At 34.9% G+C, this 21,436-nt stretch overlaps 1 protein-coding gene across 7 annotated transcripts in view; it reads left to right on the forward strand.

Moving 5' to 3' along the window:
• Nucleotides 1–21,436, forward strand: part of SLC4A10 (solute carrier family 4 member 10) — a 302,199-nt gene that overhangs the window by 210,402 nt on the left and 70,361 nt on the right. For all 7 annotated transcript variants that reach the window (XM_036858559.1, XM_036858555.1, XM_036858558.1 and 4 more), the window contains 3 exons: nucleotides 447–621; nucleotides 1,212–1,345; nucleotides 1,747–1,992. In XM_036858559.1, the coding sequence (XP_036714454.1) occupies nucleotides 447–621; nucleotides 1,212–1,345; nucleotides 1,747–1,992 (555 nt within the window). The remainder of the gene's footprint in view (nucleotides 1–446; nucleotides 622–1,211; nucleotides 1,346–1,746; nucleotides 1,993–21,436) is intronic.

The following is a 21,436-nucleotide window of genomic DNA, read 5'->3' on the forward strand; positions in this document are numbered from 1 at the left end:
ACTATTGGACTGTACAAAAATCAGTTTACCTTCCCTCCTTCACTTTCTGCTACACTAACTGGAATGTAAACAATTAGAAAATATTGCCAATGATGGAGGATGGTAGGACTGATTTTAGGAATAGGTTGTTGTAAAATGGCACAGAGATTAGAGTAATCCTTACATCTCATTATTTGAATTTTGATGGACGAACAGCTGTGAACCTCGTTTGAGAGAACCTAGGATTTTTGTGGTTGTTGACACAATATTTGGTTAGGGATTGAAGTGACATAGTGGTACAAAGCCATTCCTGTAGATCATCATAGTAAAACCTAGCATGTTAATATGGGTCTCATCTCTGCTGATGGAAAACCTGTACTGTGACCTGGCAACAAAGCAAATGAGCATTTTGATTTATGTGATTTTTATATTTGTATGTCACTATTGTGTTTTCCCCCCTGTCTTAGGATTTTTGGGGGACTTATTTTAGATATCAAAAGAAAAGCTCCATACTTCTGGAGTGACTTCAGAGATGCTTTCAGCTTGCAGTGCTTAGCATCTTTTCTGTTTCTCTACTGCGCGTGTATGTCTCCCGTCATCACATTTGGAGGACTGCTAGGAGAAGCAACTGAAGGGCGAATAGTATGTATTATGCTTTTCTCTGAACTTTGAAACTTAATCAGCTTTTAAGATTCATAGTTAGATGAGAGTCTGCATTTAATTTTGGATTCCTTTATGAGGAGAGATTTGATGTACGGTCTGGCGGATAAAGTTCATATGAATTTCCTAAATGACTAATGGGACTGGTAATCAGGGAGTGGAATATCTCAGAACAATTAATTCTTATCTTACACAAGGTTCTGATCTCATCCCTGGCTCCCCAGTCCTAGGCTAGCTTTCGCCTCTGGTTCTTGCCTCATAAGAGGTCCATTTTCCTATTGATATAGGCCATGCTTCTGCCAGACATTTATTATGAATACATGTAAACTTTTAGTAAGCAAAAGAAAAGTGAGATAAGGAAGGGGGAGCGGACATATCCCTGCCCACTACCATTCATACTCTGCTGACTGCCTGCCGCCTTTTATTTATCTTCCTACCCCACCTCCTGCCCAAGGTCGCTAGGCTCTTCATAGCAAAGGGAAAATAGACCCATGTATTTTACATATTTTCTCCCCAGTTATAATCGCAGCCTGTACAGCTTACATAATGGAATCATTTATATCTCTACACAGAGTGCAATCGAATCTCTCTTTGGAGCGTCCATGACTGGGATAGCCTATTCTCTCTTTGGTGGACAGCCTCTTACCATATTAGGCAGTACAGGACCAGTTTTGGTGTTTGAGAAGATTTTGTTTAAATTTTGCAAGTAAGTGTTCTATACTTTTGGCCCTCAGCCCCCTTCTATTTCTCTGCTGTATTTAATCTTCTTCCAACATCACATTTGGAGATCTGCTGGGAAAGGTAGAAGTTGCTGATTTGATTCAGTTTGCCATTTTTGTCTCTCCATGGAAATAAAGGAACAGTAAAATATTGATGCATATTGTTATGTAATATTTATAAAAACTTATATTCAGTTCTAAGCACTGAGAAACCTCTTTGAGTTTTGTACCCTTAGGTGTTCCCTTTAGACAAAGTCTTGAGTTTAGATACTCATGGGATGTGAAGCTTATTTACTTTCACTTCCTGAATTAGACTTACTTCCATCTACTTAAAATGGTGGCAAGCTGTTAAATGACCTTCTTTCCACTGTTCTTTTCCCCCTCCTAGAGAATATGGGCTGTCATACCTATCTTTAAGAGCTAGTATTGGACTTTGGACTGCAACCCTGTGTATCATACTTGTGGCCACTGATGCAAGCTCCCTTGTCTGCTATATCACCCGGTTTACTGAAGAAGCCTTTGCTTCTCTTATTTGCATCATTTTCATTTATGAGGCCCTGGAGAAGTTGTTTGAACTCAGTGAAGCATATCCAATCAACATGCATAATGATTTGGAACTGCTGACACAATATTCGTAAGTACCATTTCCCCTGTTGGCTGTGGGGCTTTTCTTTCTACCAATATTGTTATTGTTATAAGAAATATGAGGAACTTACTCAGCAGATAGAGTTCCTTAAATTGATTCATGACCTAAATCCTGGTCTCTCAGAGTTGAACAAGATTTTAAAAGTCATCTAATCAGCTGCTCATCTGAATACTTGAGTTTTCGTTATAACATCTTTGCCAAGAATAACTTTTTGAAGTTTTATTTGTCGAGCATTCCCTATTAAGTAGATAATGAACCAAGATCAATTTTACTATACAGAGATTTTTTTTTTTTCAAAGTATTTTTGGTTTTGGTCTTCCTTTAGGACCTTTTCCATTTAATGTAATCCAAAGAGCACAGTAGTGAAAGATAAGATTTCAGATTTAAAGCAGTGAGATAAAAGAGACTCATTGGGTCTAAATTGCATAGTTTGATGTTTGAAAATATGATAAAGTCTTAAACAAAATATCACTGAATTGAAATGTATTTTTGCTTTTGGAACCTATGACATTTATGATAAAAGTACTCACATATTGCCTGTTGAGGGTGATATTACAGTTTAGGATTAAAGATGGGATTGTACCTATTACACTTTCTAGTTTTGTATGCCAGCAGTTTGGGATTTCTCTAAAGCTGTATTTGCAGAGTATATGTGGACATTACGTTACTCTTCTTTGATTTAATTTTAGGATTTTTTTGTTGTAAGTATATATACATTTTAAACAGTGAATATTTGAAACAATGTGTTCTTTACCAGGCATCAACCTGGCATTATAACCTCTGCATTAACTACCAATGCTCTTCTTATAAACTGCTAAGATAGGCCCTGAAAATCTTCCTTTGAAGATTAATCATCTTTATTTACTGTTAGAAGTTGAAACTGTTGAAATTAGGCCAAAACAGTGCAATATTATAGTCTTGTTAAGAATGATGTAATGACATAGAGTTGAAAATAAGATGACTTTTAGTACTTTGAATTTTTCTCGGTCATTAGAGATATGTTTAACAGTACATCTCAAAAAAAATTCAGAGTGGGATATAAAATAACTTCCCCAGTAAAAGTAAATGGTGAGGGTGTTGTGAACAGGATTCAAATGCAGATGAAGGAGGTGTCAGGGACACTCAGAAAGCAGGCAGATGGGAAGAACAGTTTGATCAGAATGAGATGTAACATTGATACATGCCTTTTCATTTATCTTTAGTTGAAAAGAGAGCAGTGTCACCTAATTTTGGTATCTTTGCTAGGATATGCAATTATCTCTGCTTGAATTTTCAAACCTACTACACGCCAGGCACTGTGCTCGGTGCTAGGGAAATCATGAACAATATTCTGTTCTCAGTGAGCTTCCAGTTTAGTAGGAAATGTAGACAAACAGACAACACAATGGAATAAGTGCTGTGTTAAAGGATTGGTCCAGAATACTATGGTACTACATCAGAAGAGCACCTAACCCAGATTTCAGGTTCAGAGAAGACTTCCTGGAGGAAGTGACATAGAAGACCAAAAAATCAGTAGGAATTAGGTGCTGAGGAATAGAGATGGAGAGTGGTTTAGGTGGAAGGAATGGCACAGACTGGGATATAAGAAATTTATTAATGCTTTGAAATATTTGTCCAAAGTTATATAGATAGTGGTGAAACAAGAAATTAGACTCAGGCTTTATGACCCTGATGTAATTTTCAGTAACTGAAGTTACTGCTGTAATTTTAAAATTTCTTTAAAGTACTGTTTCTCAACCACTGATACATATACAATCAAAGAAAAGCAGACAAAGCTTAAATAGGCAGGAGCGTTTTTATAATCAAGTGTTCATCATAAAGTGTTCTTCCAAACATTCCACTGGATTTTTATATCCTTAAAACCCATTATAAATGAAAAAGATGGTGAATAAGAAATGCATGTAGGTATAATAAATAACTATAAAAAGTGGTGAATGATTGCTCTAGCAACTATCTAGCAATTTCAGTCTCTAAACATCAGTTAAAATAAGTTCACTAAAGTTTTAATTTTTAAAATTAAAGTTTTAATTCCAAGGAATATAAAAATTTTTCTTTTCGAAGTCCTTTTATAGTCACTTTATATTTAATGAAATCCTATGGAGCAGATAAAATCTATTTTATAGAACAAGTTAATGATTTATAACTTACCAGTAATCATATAAAGCATAATGAAGAGTAGAACCCACTTTTCTTAATGTTATGTTTTCTTTATTAGAGGGTGTGACTTTGTTCTGCCACTCAACTTTATCTCACCTTTTGGGCACATTGCCATGAATTCTTTATCAGATTAGTGTAATGTCAATGTTGGCACTTTGTATATGATAATTTTACTCAGAGTATCTGCCATTTCTGTTGGGAAATTTTAAGCAAATTATTCTCGTTCATGTAAACTATTGCTACATTCATTATTCATTCATTCATTTCTACTTTGCTAGGTATTTTAAGTGTCACCACTACATACTTTATAGTATTAGTCATGCTAAATAAATGCTTAGAGACTTTGCTGATAACTTGTTTTGGAGAAAGAAGCACTTCCCTTTAACTATGGAAATTAATATGCTAATTGTTCTGAACACTCTTCCTCCTAGAGATTTATAGAACTAGTAAAATTCAGTTAGCTTAGCATATTTTTCTATTTATAAATGCAATTCTTGATAATATAAGGTGTTCAGCTTATGCACTTTACATTTATTATTTATCAAATAGGAAAAGATCGAGAAAAGAATATATACAACTCTGGGGAAAGAAGTTTGCTTCGTAAAAACATTCTTTAGTTAGAGCTCTCAGTTGCAGGCAAAATAGTTTTTATATACCACCCAAAAAAACCCTGTTTTTATAAATAAGTACTGTTCAAATATTATGTGAAGGGTAAGAAAATATGTTCTCATAAATGAATGCTCATTGCTGGTCCCAGTGAAGTCTGTGTCCAGCTTCCACTCATTCCTCTGTGTAGCTCATCTCTTCTTTATGTGGGTACCTGGGGTCTTTTGGATATATCAGAACTTGCTCTAAAGATGATTAGTAGGAAGCTAATTTTATTTCTTCCAGAATTTTCATTTTGATATCTAAAAGGAGGAAGGCAGAATTTTTTTCAATTATAAAAGCATGTTTTTAGGGAATAAGAGAGATGGTCCTACTCATTCTGAAATCATATCCCTGGGTGTTGTGGGCTGAATTGTGTTCCTTCAAAGTTTCCCACACGCCAGATTTCTGAGCAAATCTAATGGCTCTCTATATATTTGAACACTTTTAGCACCCTCTCTACCTCTGTAATCTCTTGTCTAAATTATTACAATTGCCTTCCAAATGGTGTCCCTGATTCTACTACCCTTCCCTTCCACAGACTGTTTTCTATGAAGCAGCCAGAATTATTCTCTTAAAACCCAAGTCAGATCATGTCACTCTGCTTCTCAAAGCCCACTGATGACTTCCCATCACCTTCAAAGATGCTGTATGAGCTGTTCCTCACTGCCTCTCTTATCTTGTCTTCTGCTTCCTCCTCGGCTCCACCCACGCTCATCTCCTTGCCCTTCAGCCTTCATACTTGCTGTTCTTTTTGCCTAGAATGCCCTTCTCCAGATATCTGTGTGGCTTGTTCCTTCACTGTCTTCAAAATCACCTGCTTGAGGACTTTCCATCTAAAATTTCAACTCTCTTCTCTCTCTTCCTTTTTTCAATCTAAAATATTATATAATTTATTTATCTTTTTAAAAGTAAGATTTATTGAAGTATTATTTACATACAATAAAATATGCCTCTTTTAAGTGTACCCTTCAATGAGTTTCACCAAATGGGTAACACTATAATTGGAATATACAATATTTCCCAAAGTATTTCCTCATGGCCCTTCATAGTCTGTCTCTCACCCCAACCCCCAACCCCTGACAATCACTGATGTGATTTCTATCTCTAAAGTTTTGCCCTTTTTAGAATGTCACATAAATGGAATCATAGAGTGTATAGCCTTTGGTGTCTGGCTTCTTTCATTCATCATATGCTTTTGAGATTTACTCATTTTGTTGCATGCATCAATTTATTCCTTTTTATTGTTGGTCAGTGTTCCACTGTATGGACGTACCACAAATTGTCTATCCAACCACAAGTTGATAGATGTTTGGGTTGTTGCTACTTTGGAGCTATGTTGCTTCACATGCAGGTCTTTACTTGGCCTATGTTTTCATTTTCTCTTGGGTAAATACCTAGAAACAGGATTGCTGGGTTATATGAAAGGTGTATATTTTAACTTTATAAGAAAATTCCAACATGGTTGTACCATTTTGCACTCCCACCAGCAATGAATGAGTGTTCCTGTTGCTCTGCATCCTCATGAGCACATGGTATTGTGCTTATGTAGAGTGATACCTCTATCTATTAGTCTAATTTATTGTGTGTTCCCCTCCTAGAGTGAGTTCATGAGGGAAAAGGATTTAGTCTGTTTTGATCACTGCTTTGCCAGTGTTCAGATCAGTTTCTGGCACAAAATAGGTAGATGTTCAATGAAAATCTGTTGAAAAAATAAATGAATGTTCAATGAATATCACCTCTATCTAGAATTTGTACTAAGGCTCAGAAGGGTTTATGGCTTACCCAAGTAGAAGAACTAGAGCTAAAACCCAACACATCTAACATTTAGTCAAACACTTTTGACAATGTACCACATTATAGGTCACTGGTTTGACCAAATTAATTTCTATTATTAATATTTAGAATATGAGGGAACTTGGATAAATTTTATTTTATTTAAGTCTCTTAGATATTATCTTCAAGCAGTTTAAAATTTATCACAGGAAATTAAAAATATAAAAATAGAGGGACTTAAAACATAAATATTTGAATAATATTAACATATGCAGTAAAATGGATTCTTATTTTAGAGTTCATTAGAGCATAAAAGTGCTTATTTTGATTATAATGATTCCCTGTAAATAGGTATTTGACAAGAAGGGAAAAAAATCTTGGCTAGAGATGAATTTTGTTGTATCACATTGAAGCCCACTTCACCTTGTTATTTTTAAGAAACTTGGTAATAATTTGGATTAAAAGATAGGAATCTATACCAATATCCTAGTTAGTTGCTTTGGGTAAGCCCCTAAGAGCAGCCTTCTAGAGACAATGTCTTAACCCTCAAAAATACACAGGAAGTACCTGTGAAATATGTAGGGAATAAGAGCTCTGGGAGGATACCTACCAAACTTATAATACTTTGGGGATAGAAGAAAAGACTGAAAAAAAAAGGCTTGTTCTCTTTGTATATTTTGGAGTGTTCAACTGGCATTGTGTGGATACATTATTTTGTAATTTCTTTCTAAGAATAAGTTTTATGAGAAGCAGACCCACAAATACAGAGAACAAACTAGTGGTTACCAGTGGGGAAAGGGAAGGGGGGAGTAGCAATATAGGAGAAAAGGGTAAAAGGGGTTATTATAAGATTATATGAAATCATGTGTGTGAAACTTTTGAAAACTGTAAAGCACTATAGAATTTAAACAATCTTTCATTCAATTAAAAAAAAGTTTTTTTATGGGAAATAAAGTCTTTTGACAAGCCATAGAATGAGGTAATTAGGGCCAGGTGGTGCTCATCAAATCAGTTCCTGTGTAAACAAATTTATTTTCCATTTCAGGAAAATAGCAACTTACAAAACTCAAAGGAAGAATAGAGCAAAATGTTTAAGGTATAATAAGTAGATCTGCCATTCTGTTCTTAAATTCTCTTATTAGGCTCATTCTTTCAACATCTATTGCTTTTCTCTGAATTGTGTTAGCATTGATAGTGTGAAAATGAATATGGTCTCCACTCTAAAGGAGCTCAGTGATTAACAAGAAGAGACTAGAGATGTGCTTTGTACATAGTGGCTGCACCCAGAGAATTTGTTGAATCAATAAATGAGGAGGGAGCTAGAGGCAATGCATAGTCAAATCATTGCAACCTGGCATGGTAAGTATTTATACTAGACATATGTTTAATGGTCCAGGAGAAGCAGTAAAAAACTACCTTAATTTATCACTCCATCTCTGTTGTACCTGTAACTTGAGTTTCTTATATGTGGCGTATCTGTTTTTCTCTCTCTTCATTATCTCTGCATGAGCAGGTCATAATTAGAGTTGAAGGCACCAAGATAGATAGATGAAATCCTGGGACCAGTTGGCAGAGAGTCTTAAAAATTGTAATGAGTTTTATTGTAAAAGATCATTGGGGGTAATGACAAAGCTCTGGGAATAATTATGTGATAATAGATTAGAAGGTGATCATAGGAAGCGGAGCAAAGAGCAATACCCTTGGTATGGAATGTTTAAGTCCTGATTATTGACTGAGACAATGGTAATGAGAAGAAAATAAACAAACTGGGGAAAAAAAGAAAGAAAAGCAAAAATTGGCAAGGCTTTATTCATTCATTCAACAAGTAATTATGGAATACCTTATAATTTATATGAGCAATAACAAAAATTTGCATACATGGCTTTATTTAAGCCTCACAATAATCTATGGTATAAGTATTACCCCTCAGATGATCAATCTGAGGCTCCAATAAGTTAATTAATTTGCTCAATATCCCAGAACCAGTGAATGGTAAATGAGAGTCAAACTCAGTATACTTTTTTTTAATTAAAATGTAGTTGTTTTACAATATTATATTAGTTTCAGGTGTACAGCATAGTGATGCAATATTCTTATAGATTATACTCCGTTTAAAGTCATTAAAAAATAATGGCTATATTCTCTGGTGCTGTACAACATATACTTGTAGCTTTTTTTTTCTTTTTAATTTTTGAATTTTATTTTATTTACTTTTTTATACAGCAGGTTCTTATTAGTCATCAATTTTATACACATCAGTGTATACATGTCAATCCCAATCGCCCAATTCATCACACCACCACCCCACACCCCCCACGGCTTTCCCCCCTTGGTGTCCATACGTTTGTTCTCTACTTCTGTATCTCAATTTCTGCCCTGCAAACTGGTTCATCTGTACCATTTTTCTAGGTTCCACATATATGCGTTAATATATGATATTTCTTTTTCCCTTTCTGACTTACTCCACTCTGTATGACAGTCTCTACATCCATCCACGTCTCAACAAATGACCCAATTTCGTTACTTTTTATGGCTGAGTAATATTCCATTGTATATCTGTACCACATCTTCTTTATCCATTTGCCTGTCGATGGGCATTTAGGTTGCTTCCATGACCTGGCTATTGTAAATAGTGCTTCAATGAACATTGAGGTGCATGTGTCTTTTTGAATTATGATTTTCTCTGAGTATATGCCCAGTAGTGGGATTGCTGGATCATATGGTAATACTATTTTTAGTTTTTTAAGGAACCTCCATACTATTCTGCATTAGTGGCTGTATCAATTTACATTCCCACCAACAGTGCAAGAGGGTTCTCTTTTCTCCACACCCTCTCCAGCATTTGTTGTTTGTAGATTTTCTGATGATGCCCATTCTAACTGGTGTGAGGTGATACCTCATTGTAGTTTTGATTTGCATTTCCCTAATAATTAGTGATGTTGAGCATCTTTTCATGTGCTTCTTGGCCATCTGTATGTCTTCTTTGAAGAAATGTCTGTTTAGGTCTTCTGCCCATTTTTGGATTGGGTTGTTTGTTTTTTTAATATTGAGCTGCATGAGCTGTTTATATATTTTGGAGATTAATCCTTTGTCCGTTGATTCGTTTGCAAATATTTCTCCCATTCTGAGGGTTGTCTTTTCGTCTTGTTTATGGTTTCCTTTGCTGTGCAAAAGTTTTAAGTTTCATTAGGTCCCATTTGTTTATTTTTTTTTTATTTCCATTACTCTAGGAGGTGGATCAAAAAAGATCTTGCTGTGATTTTTATCAAAGAATGTTCTTCATATGTTTTCTTCTAAGAATTTTATAGTGTCCGGTCTTACATTTAGGTCTCTAATCCATTTTGAGTTTATTCTTGTGTGTGGTGTTAGGGAGTGTTCTAATTTCATTCTTTTACATGTAGCTGTCCAGTTTTCCCAGCACCACTTATTGAAGAGACTGTCTTTTCTCCATTATATATCCTTGCCTCCTTTGTCATAGATTAGTTGACCATAGGTGTGTGGGTTTGTCTCTGGGCTTTCTATCCTGTTCCATTGATCTATATTTCTGTTTTTGTGCCAGTACCATATTGTCTTGATTACTGTTGCTTTGTAGTGTAGTCTGAAGTCAGGGAGTCTGATTCCTCCAGCTCCGTTTTTTTCCCTCAAGACTGCTTTGGCTATTCGGGGTCTTTTGTGTCTCCATACAAATTTTAAGATTTTTTGTTCTAGTTCTGTAAAAAATGCCATTGGTAATTTGATAGGGATTGCATTGAATCAGTAGATTACTTTACGTAGTATAGTCATTTTCATAATATTGATTCTTCCAATCCAAGAACATAGTATATCTCTCCATCTGTTGGTATCATCTTTAATTTCTTTCATCAGTGTCTTATAGTTTTCTGCATACAGGTCTTTTGTCTCCCTAGGTAGGTTTATTCCTAGGTATTTTATTCTTTTTGTTGCAATGGTAAATGGGAGTGTTTCCTCAATTTCTCTTTCAGATTTTTCATCATTAGTGTTTGGAATGCAAGAGATTTCTGTGCATTAATTTTGTATCCTGCAACTTTATCAAATTCATTGATTAGCTCTAGTAGTTTTCTGGTGGCATCTTTAGGATTCTCTATGTATAGTATAATGTCATCTGCAAACAGTGACAGTTTTACTTCTTCTTTTCCAATTTGTATTCCTTTTATTTCTTATTCTTCCCTGATTGCCATGGCTAGGACTTCCAAAACTATGTTGAAAAATAGTGGTAAGAGTGGACATCCTTGTCTTGTTCCTGATCTTAGAGGAAATGCTTTCAGTTTTTCACTATTGAGAATGATGTTTGCTGTGGGTTTGTCATATATGGCCTTTATTATGTTGAGGTAGGTTCCCTCTATGCCCACTTTCTGGAGAGTTTTTCTCATAAATGGGTGTTGAATTTTGTCAAAAGCTTTTTCTGCATCTATTGAGATTATCATATGGTTTTTATCCTTCAGTTTGTTAATATGGTGTATCACATTGATTGATTTGCGTATACTGAAGAATCCTTGCATCCCTGGGATAAATCCCACTTGATCATGGCATATGATCCTTTTAATGTGTTGTTGGATTCCGTTTCCTAGTATTTTGTTGAGGATTTTTGCATCTATGTTCATCAGTGATATTGGCCTGTAGTTTTCTTTTTTTGTGACATCTTTGTCTGGTTTTGGTATCAGGGTGATGGTGGCTTCATAGAATGAGTTTGGGAGTGTTCCTTCCTCTGCAATTTTTTGGAAGAGTTTGAGAAGGATAGGTGTTAGCTCTTCTCTACATGTTTGATAGAATTCACCTGTGAAGCCATCTGGTCCTGGACCTTTGCTTATTGGAAGATTTTTAATCACAGTTTCAATTTCATTACTTGTGGTTGGTCTGTTCATATTTTTATTTCTTCCTGGTTCAGTCTTGGAAGGTTATACCTTTCTAAGAATTTGTCCATTTCTTCCAGGTTGTCCATTTTATTGGCATAGAGTTGCTTGTAGTAGTCTCTTAGGATGCTCTGTATTTCTGCAGTGTCTGTTGTAACTTCTCCTTTTTCATTTCTAATTTTATTGATTTGAGTTCTCTCCCTCTTTTTCTTGATGAGTCTGGCTAATGGTTTATCTATTTTGCTTATCTTCTCAAAAAACCAGCTTTTAGCTTTATTGATCTTTGCTATTGTTTTCTTTGTTTCTATGTCATTTATTTCTGCTCTGGTCTTTATGATTTCTTTCCTTCTGCTAACTTTGGGTTTTGTTTGTTCTTCTTTCTCTAGTTCCTTTAGGTGTAAGGTTCGATTGTTTATTTGAGATTTTTCTTGTTTCTTGAGGTAGGCTTGTATAGCTATAAACTTCCCTCTTAGAACTGCTTTTGCTGCATCCCATAGCTTTTGGATCATCGTGTTTTCATTGTCATTTGTCTCCAGGTATTTTTTGATTTCCTCTTTGATTTCTTCAGTGATCTCTTGGTTATTTAGTAATGAATTCTTTAGCCTCCATGTGTTTGTGTTTTTTACGTTTTTTTCCTTGTAATTCATTTCTAATCTCATAGCGTTGTGGTCAGAAAAGATGCTTGATATGATTTCAGTTTTCTTGAATTTACTGAGGCTTGATTTGTGACCCAAGATGTGATCTATCCTGGAGAATGTTCCATGCACACTTGAGAAGAAAGTGTAATCTGCTGTTTTTGGATGGAATGTCCTATAAATATCAATTAAAGCTCTCTGGTCTATTGTGTCATTTAAAGCTTCTGTTTCCTTATTTATGTTCATTTTGGATGATCTGTCCATTGGTGTAAGTGAGGTGTTAAAGTCCCCCACTATTACCGTGTTACTGTCGATTTCCTCTTTTATCGCTGTTAGCAGTTGCCTTATGTATTGAGGTGCTCCTATTTTGGGTGCCTATATATTTATAATTGTTATATCTTCTTCTTGGATTGATCCCTTGATCATTATGTAGTGTCCTTCCTTGTCTCATGTAACATTCTTTATTTTAAAGTCTATTTTATCTGATATGAGTATTGCTATTCCAGCTTTCTTTTGATTTCCATTTGCATGGAATATCTTTTTCCATTCCCTCACTTTCAGTCTGTATGTGTCCCTAGGTCTGAAGTGGGTCTCTTGTAGACAGCATATATATGGGTCTTGTTTTTGTATCCATTCAGCAAGCCTGTGTCTTTTGGTTGGAGCATTTAATCCATTCACGTTTAAGGTAATTATTGATATGTATGTTCCTATGACCATTTTCCTAATTGTTTTGGGTTTGTTTTTATAGGTCCTTTTCTTCTCCTGTGTTTCCCACTTAGAGAAATTCCTTTAGCATTTGTTGTAGAGCTGGTTTAGTGGTGCTGAATTCTCTTAGCTTTTGCTTGTCTGTAAAGCTTTTGATTTCTCCATCGAATCTGCATGAGATCCTTGCCGGGTAGAGTAATCTTGGTTGTAGGTTCTTCCCTTTCATCACTTTAAGTATATCATGCCACTCCCTTCTCACTTGTAGAGTTTCTGCTGAGAAATCAGCTGTTAACCTTATGGGAGTTCCCGTGTATGTTATTTGTTGTTTTTTCCTTGCTGCTTTCAATAATTTTTCTTTGTCTCTAATTTTTGCCAATTTGATTACTATGTGTCTTGGTGTGTTTCTCCTTGGGTTTATCCTGTTTGGGACTCGCTGTGCTTCCTGGACTTCGGTGGCTACTTCCTTTCCCATGTTAGGGAAATTTTCGAGTATAATCTCTTCAAATATTTTCTTGTGTCCTTTCTCTCTCTCTTCCCCTCTGGGACCCCTATAATGCGAATGCTGTTGCGTTTAATGTTGTCCCAGAGGTCTCTTAGGCTGTCTTCATTTCTTTTCATTCTTTTTTCTTTATTCTGTTCCGCATCAGTGAATTCCACCATTCTGTCTACCAGGTCACTTATCTGTTCTTCTGCCTCAGTTATTCTGCTATTGATTCCTTCTAGTGTAGTTTTCATTTCAGTTATTGTATTGTTCATCTCTGTTTGTTTGTTCTCTAATTCTTCTAGGTCTTTGTTAAACATTTCTTGTATCTTCTCGATCTTTGCCTCCATTCTTCTTCCGAGGTCCTGGATCATCTTCACTATCATTATTCTGAATTCTTTTTCTAGAAGGTTCCCTATCTCCACTTCATTTAGTTATTTTTCTGGGGTTTTATCTTGTTTCTTCATCTGGTACATAGCCCTCTGCCTTTTCATCTTTTCTATCTTTCTGTGAATATGGTTTTTGTTCCACAGGCTGCAGAATTGTAGTTCTTCCTTCTGCTGTCTGCCCTCTTGTGCCCTTGTTGCTTATTTATTTTTACCTAGTAGTTTTTATCTCTTAATCCCCTATGCCTATCTTTCCCCTCCCCACTTCACTCTCCCCACTGGTTAACCACTAGTTTGTTCTCTATATCTGGGAGTCGGTTTCTGTTTTGTTATATTCATTCATTTGTTTTACTTTTTAGATTCTACATATAAATGAAAACATAGGGTATTTGTTTTTCTGTGTCTGACTTATTTCACTAAGCTTTAGGTCCATCCATGCTGCTGCAAATGGCAGAATTTCATTCTTTTTTTATGGCTAAGTGATACTCCATTTTATATATATATATATATATATATATATATATATATATATATATATATATATATATATATATATATAATTTTCTTTTTCCATTCCTCTGTTGATGAACACTTAGGTTGCTAATATCTTGGCTATTGTAAATAATGCTACTATGGACATTGGGTGTGTGTATATTTTCAAATTAGTGTTTTTGTTTTTTTCAGATATATACCCAAGAGTGTGACTGCTGGATCATATGGTAGTTCTATTTTTAGATTTTTGATGAACTCCATACTGTTTTCCACAGTGGCTGTACCAATTTACATTGCCACCAACAGTGCAAGAGGGTTCCCTTTTTTCCACACCCACGCTAACAATTGTTATTTGTAGACTTTTTGATGATAGCCATTTTGACAGGTGTGGGTGATATCTCATCATGGTTTTGATTTGTATTTCTCTGGTAATTAGTGGTGTTAAGCATCTTTTCGTGCGCCTGTTGGCCATCTGTATATCTTCTTTAGAAAAATGTCTATTCAAGTTTTCTGCCCATTTTTTAATCAGGTTGTGTGTGTGTGTGTGTGTGCATGTTTTTTGATGTTGAGTTGTATAAACTGTTTATATATTTTGGATATTAACCCTTTATCAGTCATATCATTTGCAAATACCTTCTCTCATTCAGTGGGTTGTTTTTTCGTTTTGTAGGTTCATTTGGTTTTAAAGCCCATGAACTTTTTTTCTATGATAAAAAAATAAAAATAATAGTAAAACTTCAATTTTATTATAACTCCTTAAAGGCAGTAACTGTCATATGTTTCTATGTATTCCCAATAGCACTTAACATAATACTCTGTACAAAATAATTTTAACCTGTTAAATCATTGAATGAACAAAGAAGACTACATGCTATGTTCCAGATACTTGGGTTTAAAAGTAGCACCATAGATGGGTCTCTGCCCCAATTGAGCGTATTACCTATTGAAAGACTTAGACATTAAATATTACACAAATAATTACTTAATTATACTTGACATAAATGCTATCTCATAAAGGTACAGAATGCCATGAGAGTGAGAAATACTTCCAAAGTTATTTGTATTTGGAGGCCAAGGAGAGCCTATAGCTATTTGAATGGAGGAGATAAGATTCTGATGAGAAAAAGTTTAAGAAAAATTTCATGGAGAAAGTATTTATGTTTTTAGTTTTAGCTAGTAGTGGTGGTGTTTTGCAAAGTTATTTTGCACATTTTTGTAAAGCTATTTTCTTCATAATATGTTATAGCTATAAGTTTAAATAATTTATTAGAGAGAAAAGTATTAAGTACTTACAGAATCTCTTCTAAGAATAAAATCTGAAACATGGAAATAGATGTATTCATAAGAGACTGTATTATTTAAATAGTCATCTTAATAGAAACAAATTAAAGGTTTAGTAATAGAAGAATGAGTAAACTATGTCACATCCATTAAAAATGATGGTTATGAAGAGTAATGAGCAAACAGAAAATACTTACGTTATAGTTCTATATAAAAGAAATTAGAAATGCTCATATGCTCATAAAAATGTTGAAAATATACATAAGAATTACTGAAAGATATATACCAAAAAATTACAGTTATTGGTGGAAAGATTGAGAGATTTCTTTTTCATTTTTTATTTTATAAATATTCTGTAGTGTGGTTTTATTATTTTTGAAATTCAAAATACTTTATGAAAAAGAAAAATGAATAGGCATAAAAACATGTTTGGCTTCTATAGATACATCATAACTCTCTGATTTTATGCCTTATGTTAATACCTAACTTGCTACACAGCACTCTTAAGGTGATTTAATCATTAAAGAGACTTAAAAAAAATCACAAATCATTACTGTTCAGCATTCACAGAAAGGTACTAATAATAACTACAAAGGCAAAAGCAGAGCATCTGCAACCTAGGGACTATAATTAGTAATAATGTTGAAGGGAGTTCTACCAAATTATGTTTTCTAGAAGGCAGCCATAGGCTCTTCTTGTGTAAGGAAGACTGATCACCTCCATTAGCCTTGAAACAAAAGCAAAGACTTCTGGATGCAGGCATTTAATTATAATGTTTATCTAATCATTCTGTAGCCATTTATATAATTAAGATGGCTTAGAGCATACTTTTCTTTGGGCAGTAAAGGATAGTAGAGGTTGTGTTTGGTGAAGAGTATATTTTAAGCCAAACAGTCCAACACTAATTATGGCATTTTATACTGGTGTTTTAAAAAATGTAGAAAAAGTGCAGATACTGCCCATTCTTTTGCCTTTGGATTGTTGAACTTTCCAATCTATGAGCTGGTGGTAGCCACAATTGTAATAACCACCACAACAATGATGATACCTAACACCTAATTAGTATTTACTTATGCTAGACCCTGTTCTAGGTGCTTTTACCTATATTAACTCATTTTTACCCTCATAATAACCCTATGAGGTTGATTGCTGTCACTATCCCAACTTTAAAAAAACTAAAATATAGAGACGCTAAGTAACTTGTCTAAGGTCACTCAGTTAAGTGCTTGGATTTGACTGATACAGGAACTCTGGCTGGAGAGTCCAAAGTCCAATGTCATAGGCATCAGGCTATTTTATGCACCTAAAGATTTTTTTTTTTGCATTAATATTTCCATCTTATGGCCAGAGTCACTAAACATTATTTTGGAGATGTGAGTAACAGAAGAGCTTATTCCAAAAGCTTATTGCTTTCTCTAGTTTTTTTTTTTTTCCTTTTCTTTTTTGTAGTTTTAGATGAAAAATATTTGGACTAAGTTCATCAGTATAGGTGAAAAAGAGGAAAGTGGGATTTTTCTCATTATATCTTGACTTATTTATTTAGAATACCTGCTTTTGACATTTTAAGGACATAAAATCTCAGCCAAAGCCCTCTTTGAGCTACCAAGGGTTGGTACAGAGATCTTTTTCAAACTTCCTGTACAAGTGTGCAGCCTCTGAGGACTATCTGCTGAGATTTCAAATATTAGAGGTGTGGACTCAGGAAAGAATGATGATTTGGTTGGCTGTACATGATATCTGTGACGTATAAATCGTTTAGGTAAAAAACATATTTTTCCTCCTTGGAATTGATTTATGGAAGAGGAACATTATTAACCAGAGATAGGCCTGACAAGGAGGCATAGGTAACTAATGTCCACCTATAGACCTAACTCTCCAAAAAAAATGTCTCCCCTATGAGCTTGACATTTTTATCCCAAATTTCTTAATACTTTTGGAAAGTCACTGTTGAAATGTAAATACACTCCCAGGAATGGAGTAACACATTACACCATTGTCCTCACTAATACAGTGCCAGCACATAGGAAAACAGAGACCATAGCCCTGAGAGAATGGTGCACACAGCAAGCAAAGTGAATGGAGAAGTGATACTAGCCCGGTGGCCAGGTTTACGTGAGGCTATGAGAAAATAGGAATCTGGAAGTTGGGCAAGGGAGGTGGTGGTGGTGTAGTTGTCATGATGTGAAGGCAGGGCTGCAGGATGTTTTGGGGGGAATATCTTAAAGGAGAGGGGTCCTGAAAGGGGAAGCTGAGAAGACCATACGTTAATGGTATATTACTTAATTTATTCTGGAGCCATCTCACTCTTCTGGCTATGCTAATGAAAATGGCACAGTTACATCTAGATGAAGCATATTATAGAGAAAAAAGCAGAAGTTTCAGGGTCAAGAAGATCTGGATTCAAATCTAATCACTATGGCCTTGGATGAGTTATCAAACACTTAGTTTCCTCCATCTATAAAATGTAGAAATCAAACTACTAAACTAGGAAACAAAGTGCCTTCTGCCATGCATATGGTAGTTGTATGCATATCATATCTATATGCATAAATATACAGTAGCTAAAGAAAGCATATATATGTATGTATACACACACACATACATTTATACGTAGATGTATTCATGCATCTACTACAGTGCTATCTTTCTCCCTTATTATGTTACTTCTGCAAGAAACTTGTCATATAGTCTCTATTTTACATTTTAGTTTCCTTTTATCATATGTAAATTTACTTTCACCTAATTTTCAGAATATTCAAATAATTTTCTATTAAACTATGGTGTTGGGCCTTTTTTTTCTGAGGTAAATTAGCAAAATGACCAACTTGAAGAATTTTTTTTTAATGTATTTATTTAATTTATTTATTTTTGGTTGTGTTGGGTCTTTGTTGCTGTGCATGGTCTTTCTCTAATTGTGGAGAGCAGGGGCTACTCTTCGTTGTGGTGCATGGGCTTCTCATTGCGGTGGCTTCTCTTGTTGCAGAGCATGGGCTCTAGGCACGTGAGCTTCAGTAGTTGCAGCACGTGGGCTCAGTAGTTGTGGCGCCTGGGCTTAGTTGCTCAGTGGCATGTGGGATCTTCCCAGACCAGGGCTCCAACCCGTGTCCCCTGCATTAGCAGGCAGATTCTCAACCACTGCGCCACCAGGGAAGCCCTAACTTGGAGAATTTTAATCATTAGCTACCTGAAAAGTATTGGTGCTTGATACAGCAGATTCAGGCAATATATTACTAATCTACTTTAACAAGAAAGAGACTATTGCTTCTAATGAATGATATTAACTGTTTTCTTTTCGGCAGCATTACTAGGCAATAGCTAACTATGCTATCGTTATTTGAATTCATGACAAGGCTGGATAACGAGTTGAGGCAGTTATTCTGAATGATCAGATGATTTAAGCCTGAACAGAACATAAATGTATATACCTATGCAAATATCTAAAATAATTATTCTGATCTCTGTAGCAGTTTAAATACTTGGTGTGATTCTAAAAAGGGGACTTTAGGGAGCATATGCCAGTTTCAAAAACCAGGCACATGTTCACACGGCTCTAAGTTAGGGATCCCTGACCAATGAATTGGACACCATCTGTCAGCAGGACCTTGAAGTTTTAGCTGGCAGATCTTGGAGCAGCTTTCCAAGCCGTTTGCTGCTTCCTCACTCCCACATGCTTAGTTAGCTGGGGTTCCCAGTTGGGAAGCGAAGGCAGGTAGCATTTTGACCCTCCCCTCACCACCTTCAGTATATTTTATTCTCAGAACCATCCCCAGAGATTTAAAAGCATCGGGAATATAAAAAATATCTCTTCCTCACAAGGTTGGAGGCCTTGGACCTTACCTTGAAAAGATTTATTTTTACATTTTTTCAAATTATGACAACTTACGTAGAAAAGTATGGCAGATACCTGTTCTTTTAAAAAAAAATTTTTTTTGCAATATTTGTTACATAACAAGTGTGTAAGAATAAAGTGGTTGATATGTATTTGTTTTCTGATTATAATTTGGAACACAGGTATAAATGTCTTGGTTTATGGATTAAATCTGTACCCTGTCATCTCCTAACCTACTAGATCTTTTTTGGAATACTAAAATGCATATCACTGGGGCCAGTGTCCACAGTTCTAGAATATTCTTAGCCATCTGGTTCTGTTACAGAGTAAAGTTAGACTGGAAATAAGACAATGTTAGTAAAGGAAGCTTCCTTTGCCCACCCCACCTTCCATGGGCTCCATTTTTTGGTGGGCACAACCTAGTGATTTAATGATATATATATATATATATATATATATTGTGAAATGATCATCACAATAAGTTTAATAATAACATCCATCACCACACATAGTTAATATTTTTCTTGTGATGAGAACTTTTAAGATCTACTCTGTTAGCAACTTTCAAATATACAATATAGTGTTGTTAACAATAGTCACCATGTGGTCCATTACATCCCCAGAACTTATTTATCTTATAACTAGAAGTTTGTACCTTTTGTTCACCTTCACCCATTTCACCTTTATTCTTGATGAATATTTGACTAGTTATAAAATTCTGGATTGCCAAGTGTTTTCTTTTAGCCTGTTAATGACCTCATTCCATTGGTTTCAATTTTAGCTCGGGAGAAATCATTGTCAATCCTACTGTTGGTCTTTAAAAACAATGTCTTTTTCCCTAGATGTTGTTAAGATTTTCTCTTTATCTTTGGCTTTCTTCAGTTTCAGTATATTTGAGCATATCCTTTTTTTTTCTTCTAGTTTAATTGAGATATCATTGACATATAGCACTGTATAAGTTTAAGGTGTACAGCATGGTGGTTTGACTTATATACATAATGAAATGATTACCACAATGACTTAGTGAATATTCATCATCCTGTATAGATACCAAATTAAAGAAATAGAACAAAAGTTTTTTTCCTTGTGATGAGAACTCTTAGGATTGACTCTCTTAACTTTCATATATGATATACAACAGTGTTAATTATATTTATCATGTTGTACATTAAATCTGTGGTACTTATTTATCTTACAGCTGGAATTTTGTACCTTTTGACTGCCTTCATCATCCCCACCCCCTGCCTCTGGTAACCACAAATCTGATCTCTTTTTCGTGAGTTTGTTTGTTTTGAAGTATAATTGACCTACAATGCTATATTAGTTCCTGGTACAAAACATAGTGATTCAATATTTCTATACATTTCAAAATGATCACCATGATAATCTAGTTACCATCTGTCCTCATACAAAGATATTATGTAATCATTGACTATATTCCCCACACTGTACATTTCATACCTGTGACTCATTTATTTTGTAACTGAAAGTTTGTACCTCTTAATCTCCCTCACCTATTTCTCTCCTCCACTCATTCCTCTCCCCTCTTGGCAACAACCTGTGTGTTCTCTGTATCTATGACTCTGTTTCTGTTTTGTTATGTTTGTTCATTTGTTTTATTTTTTAGATTCCACATATAAATGAAATCATACAGTATTTGTCTTTGTCTAACCTATTTCACTTAGCATAATACCCTCTGAGTCCATTCATATTGTCACAAATGGCAAGATTTCATTGTTTTGTATGGTTAATATTCCATTGTGTGTGTGTGGTGTGTGTGTGTGTGTGTGTGTGTGTATATATATATATATATACACACACACACACACACACACACACATTATCCATTCATCTATTAGTCACCACTTAGGTTGCTTCCATATCTATATCTATTCACCTATTAATTGCCACTTAGGTTGCTTCCATATCTTGGCTATTTTAAATAATGCTGCAATGAATACGGGGGTGCATTTTTTTTAAATTAGTGTTTTCATTTTCTTTGGATACATACCCAGAAGTAGAATTGCTGGATCATATTGTAGTTCTATTTTTTTTCCATCTCATTACTTTAATCATTTTGTCAAAATAATCTGAACATGCATAAATACTTGACTTGTTATAAGAATGTGTAGCATAAAAGTCCCTGAGACACATCCAAGAATGACTTGAAGTGTATT

The sequence above is a fragment of the Balaenoptera musculus genome, chromosome 7 (genome assembly GCF_009873245.2).
Source record: "Balaenoptera musculus isolate JJ_BM4_2016_0621 chromosome 7, mBalMus1.pri.v3, whole genome shotgun sequence".
Classification (NCBI taxonomy): domain Eukaryota; kingdom Metazoa; phylum Chordata; class Mammalia; order Artiodactyla; family Balaenopteridae; genus Balaenoptera; species Balaenoptera musculus.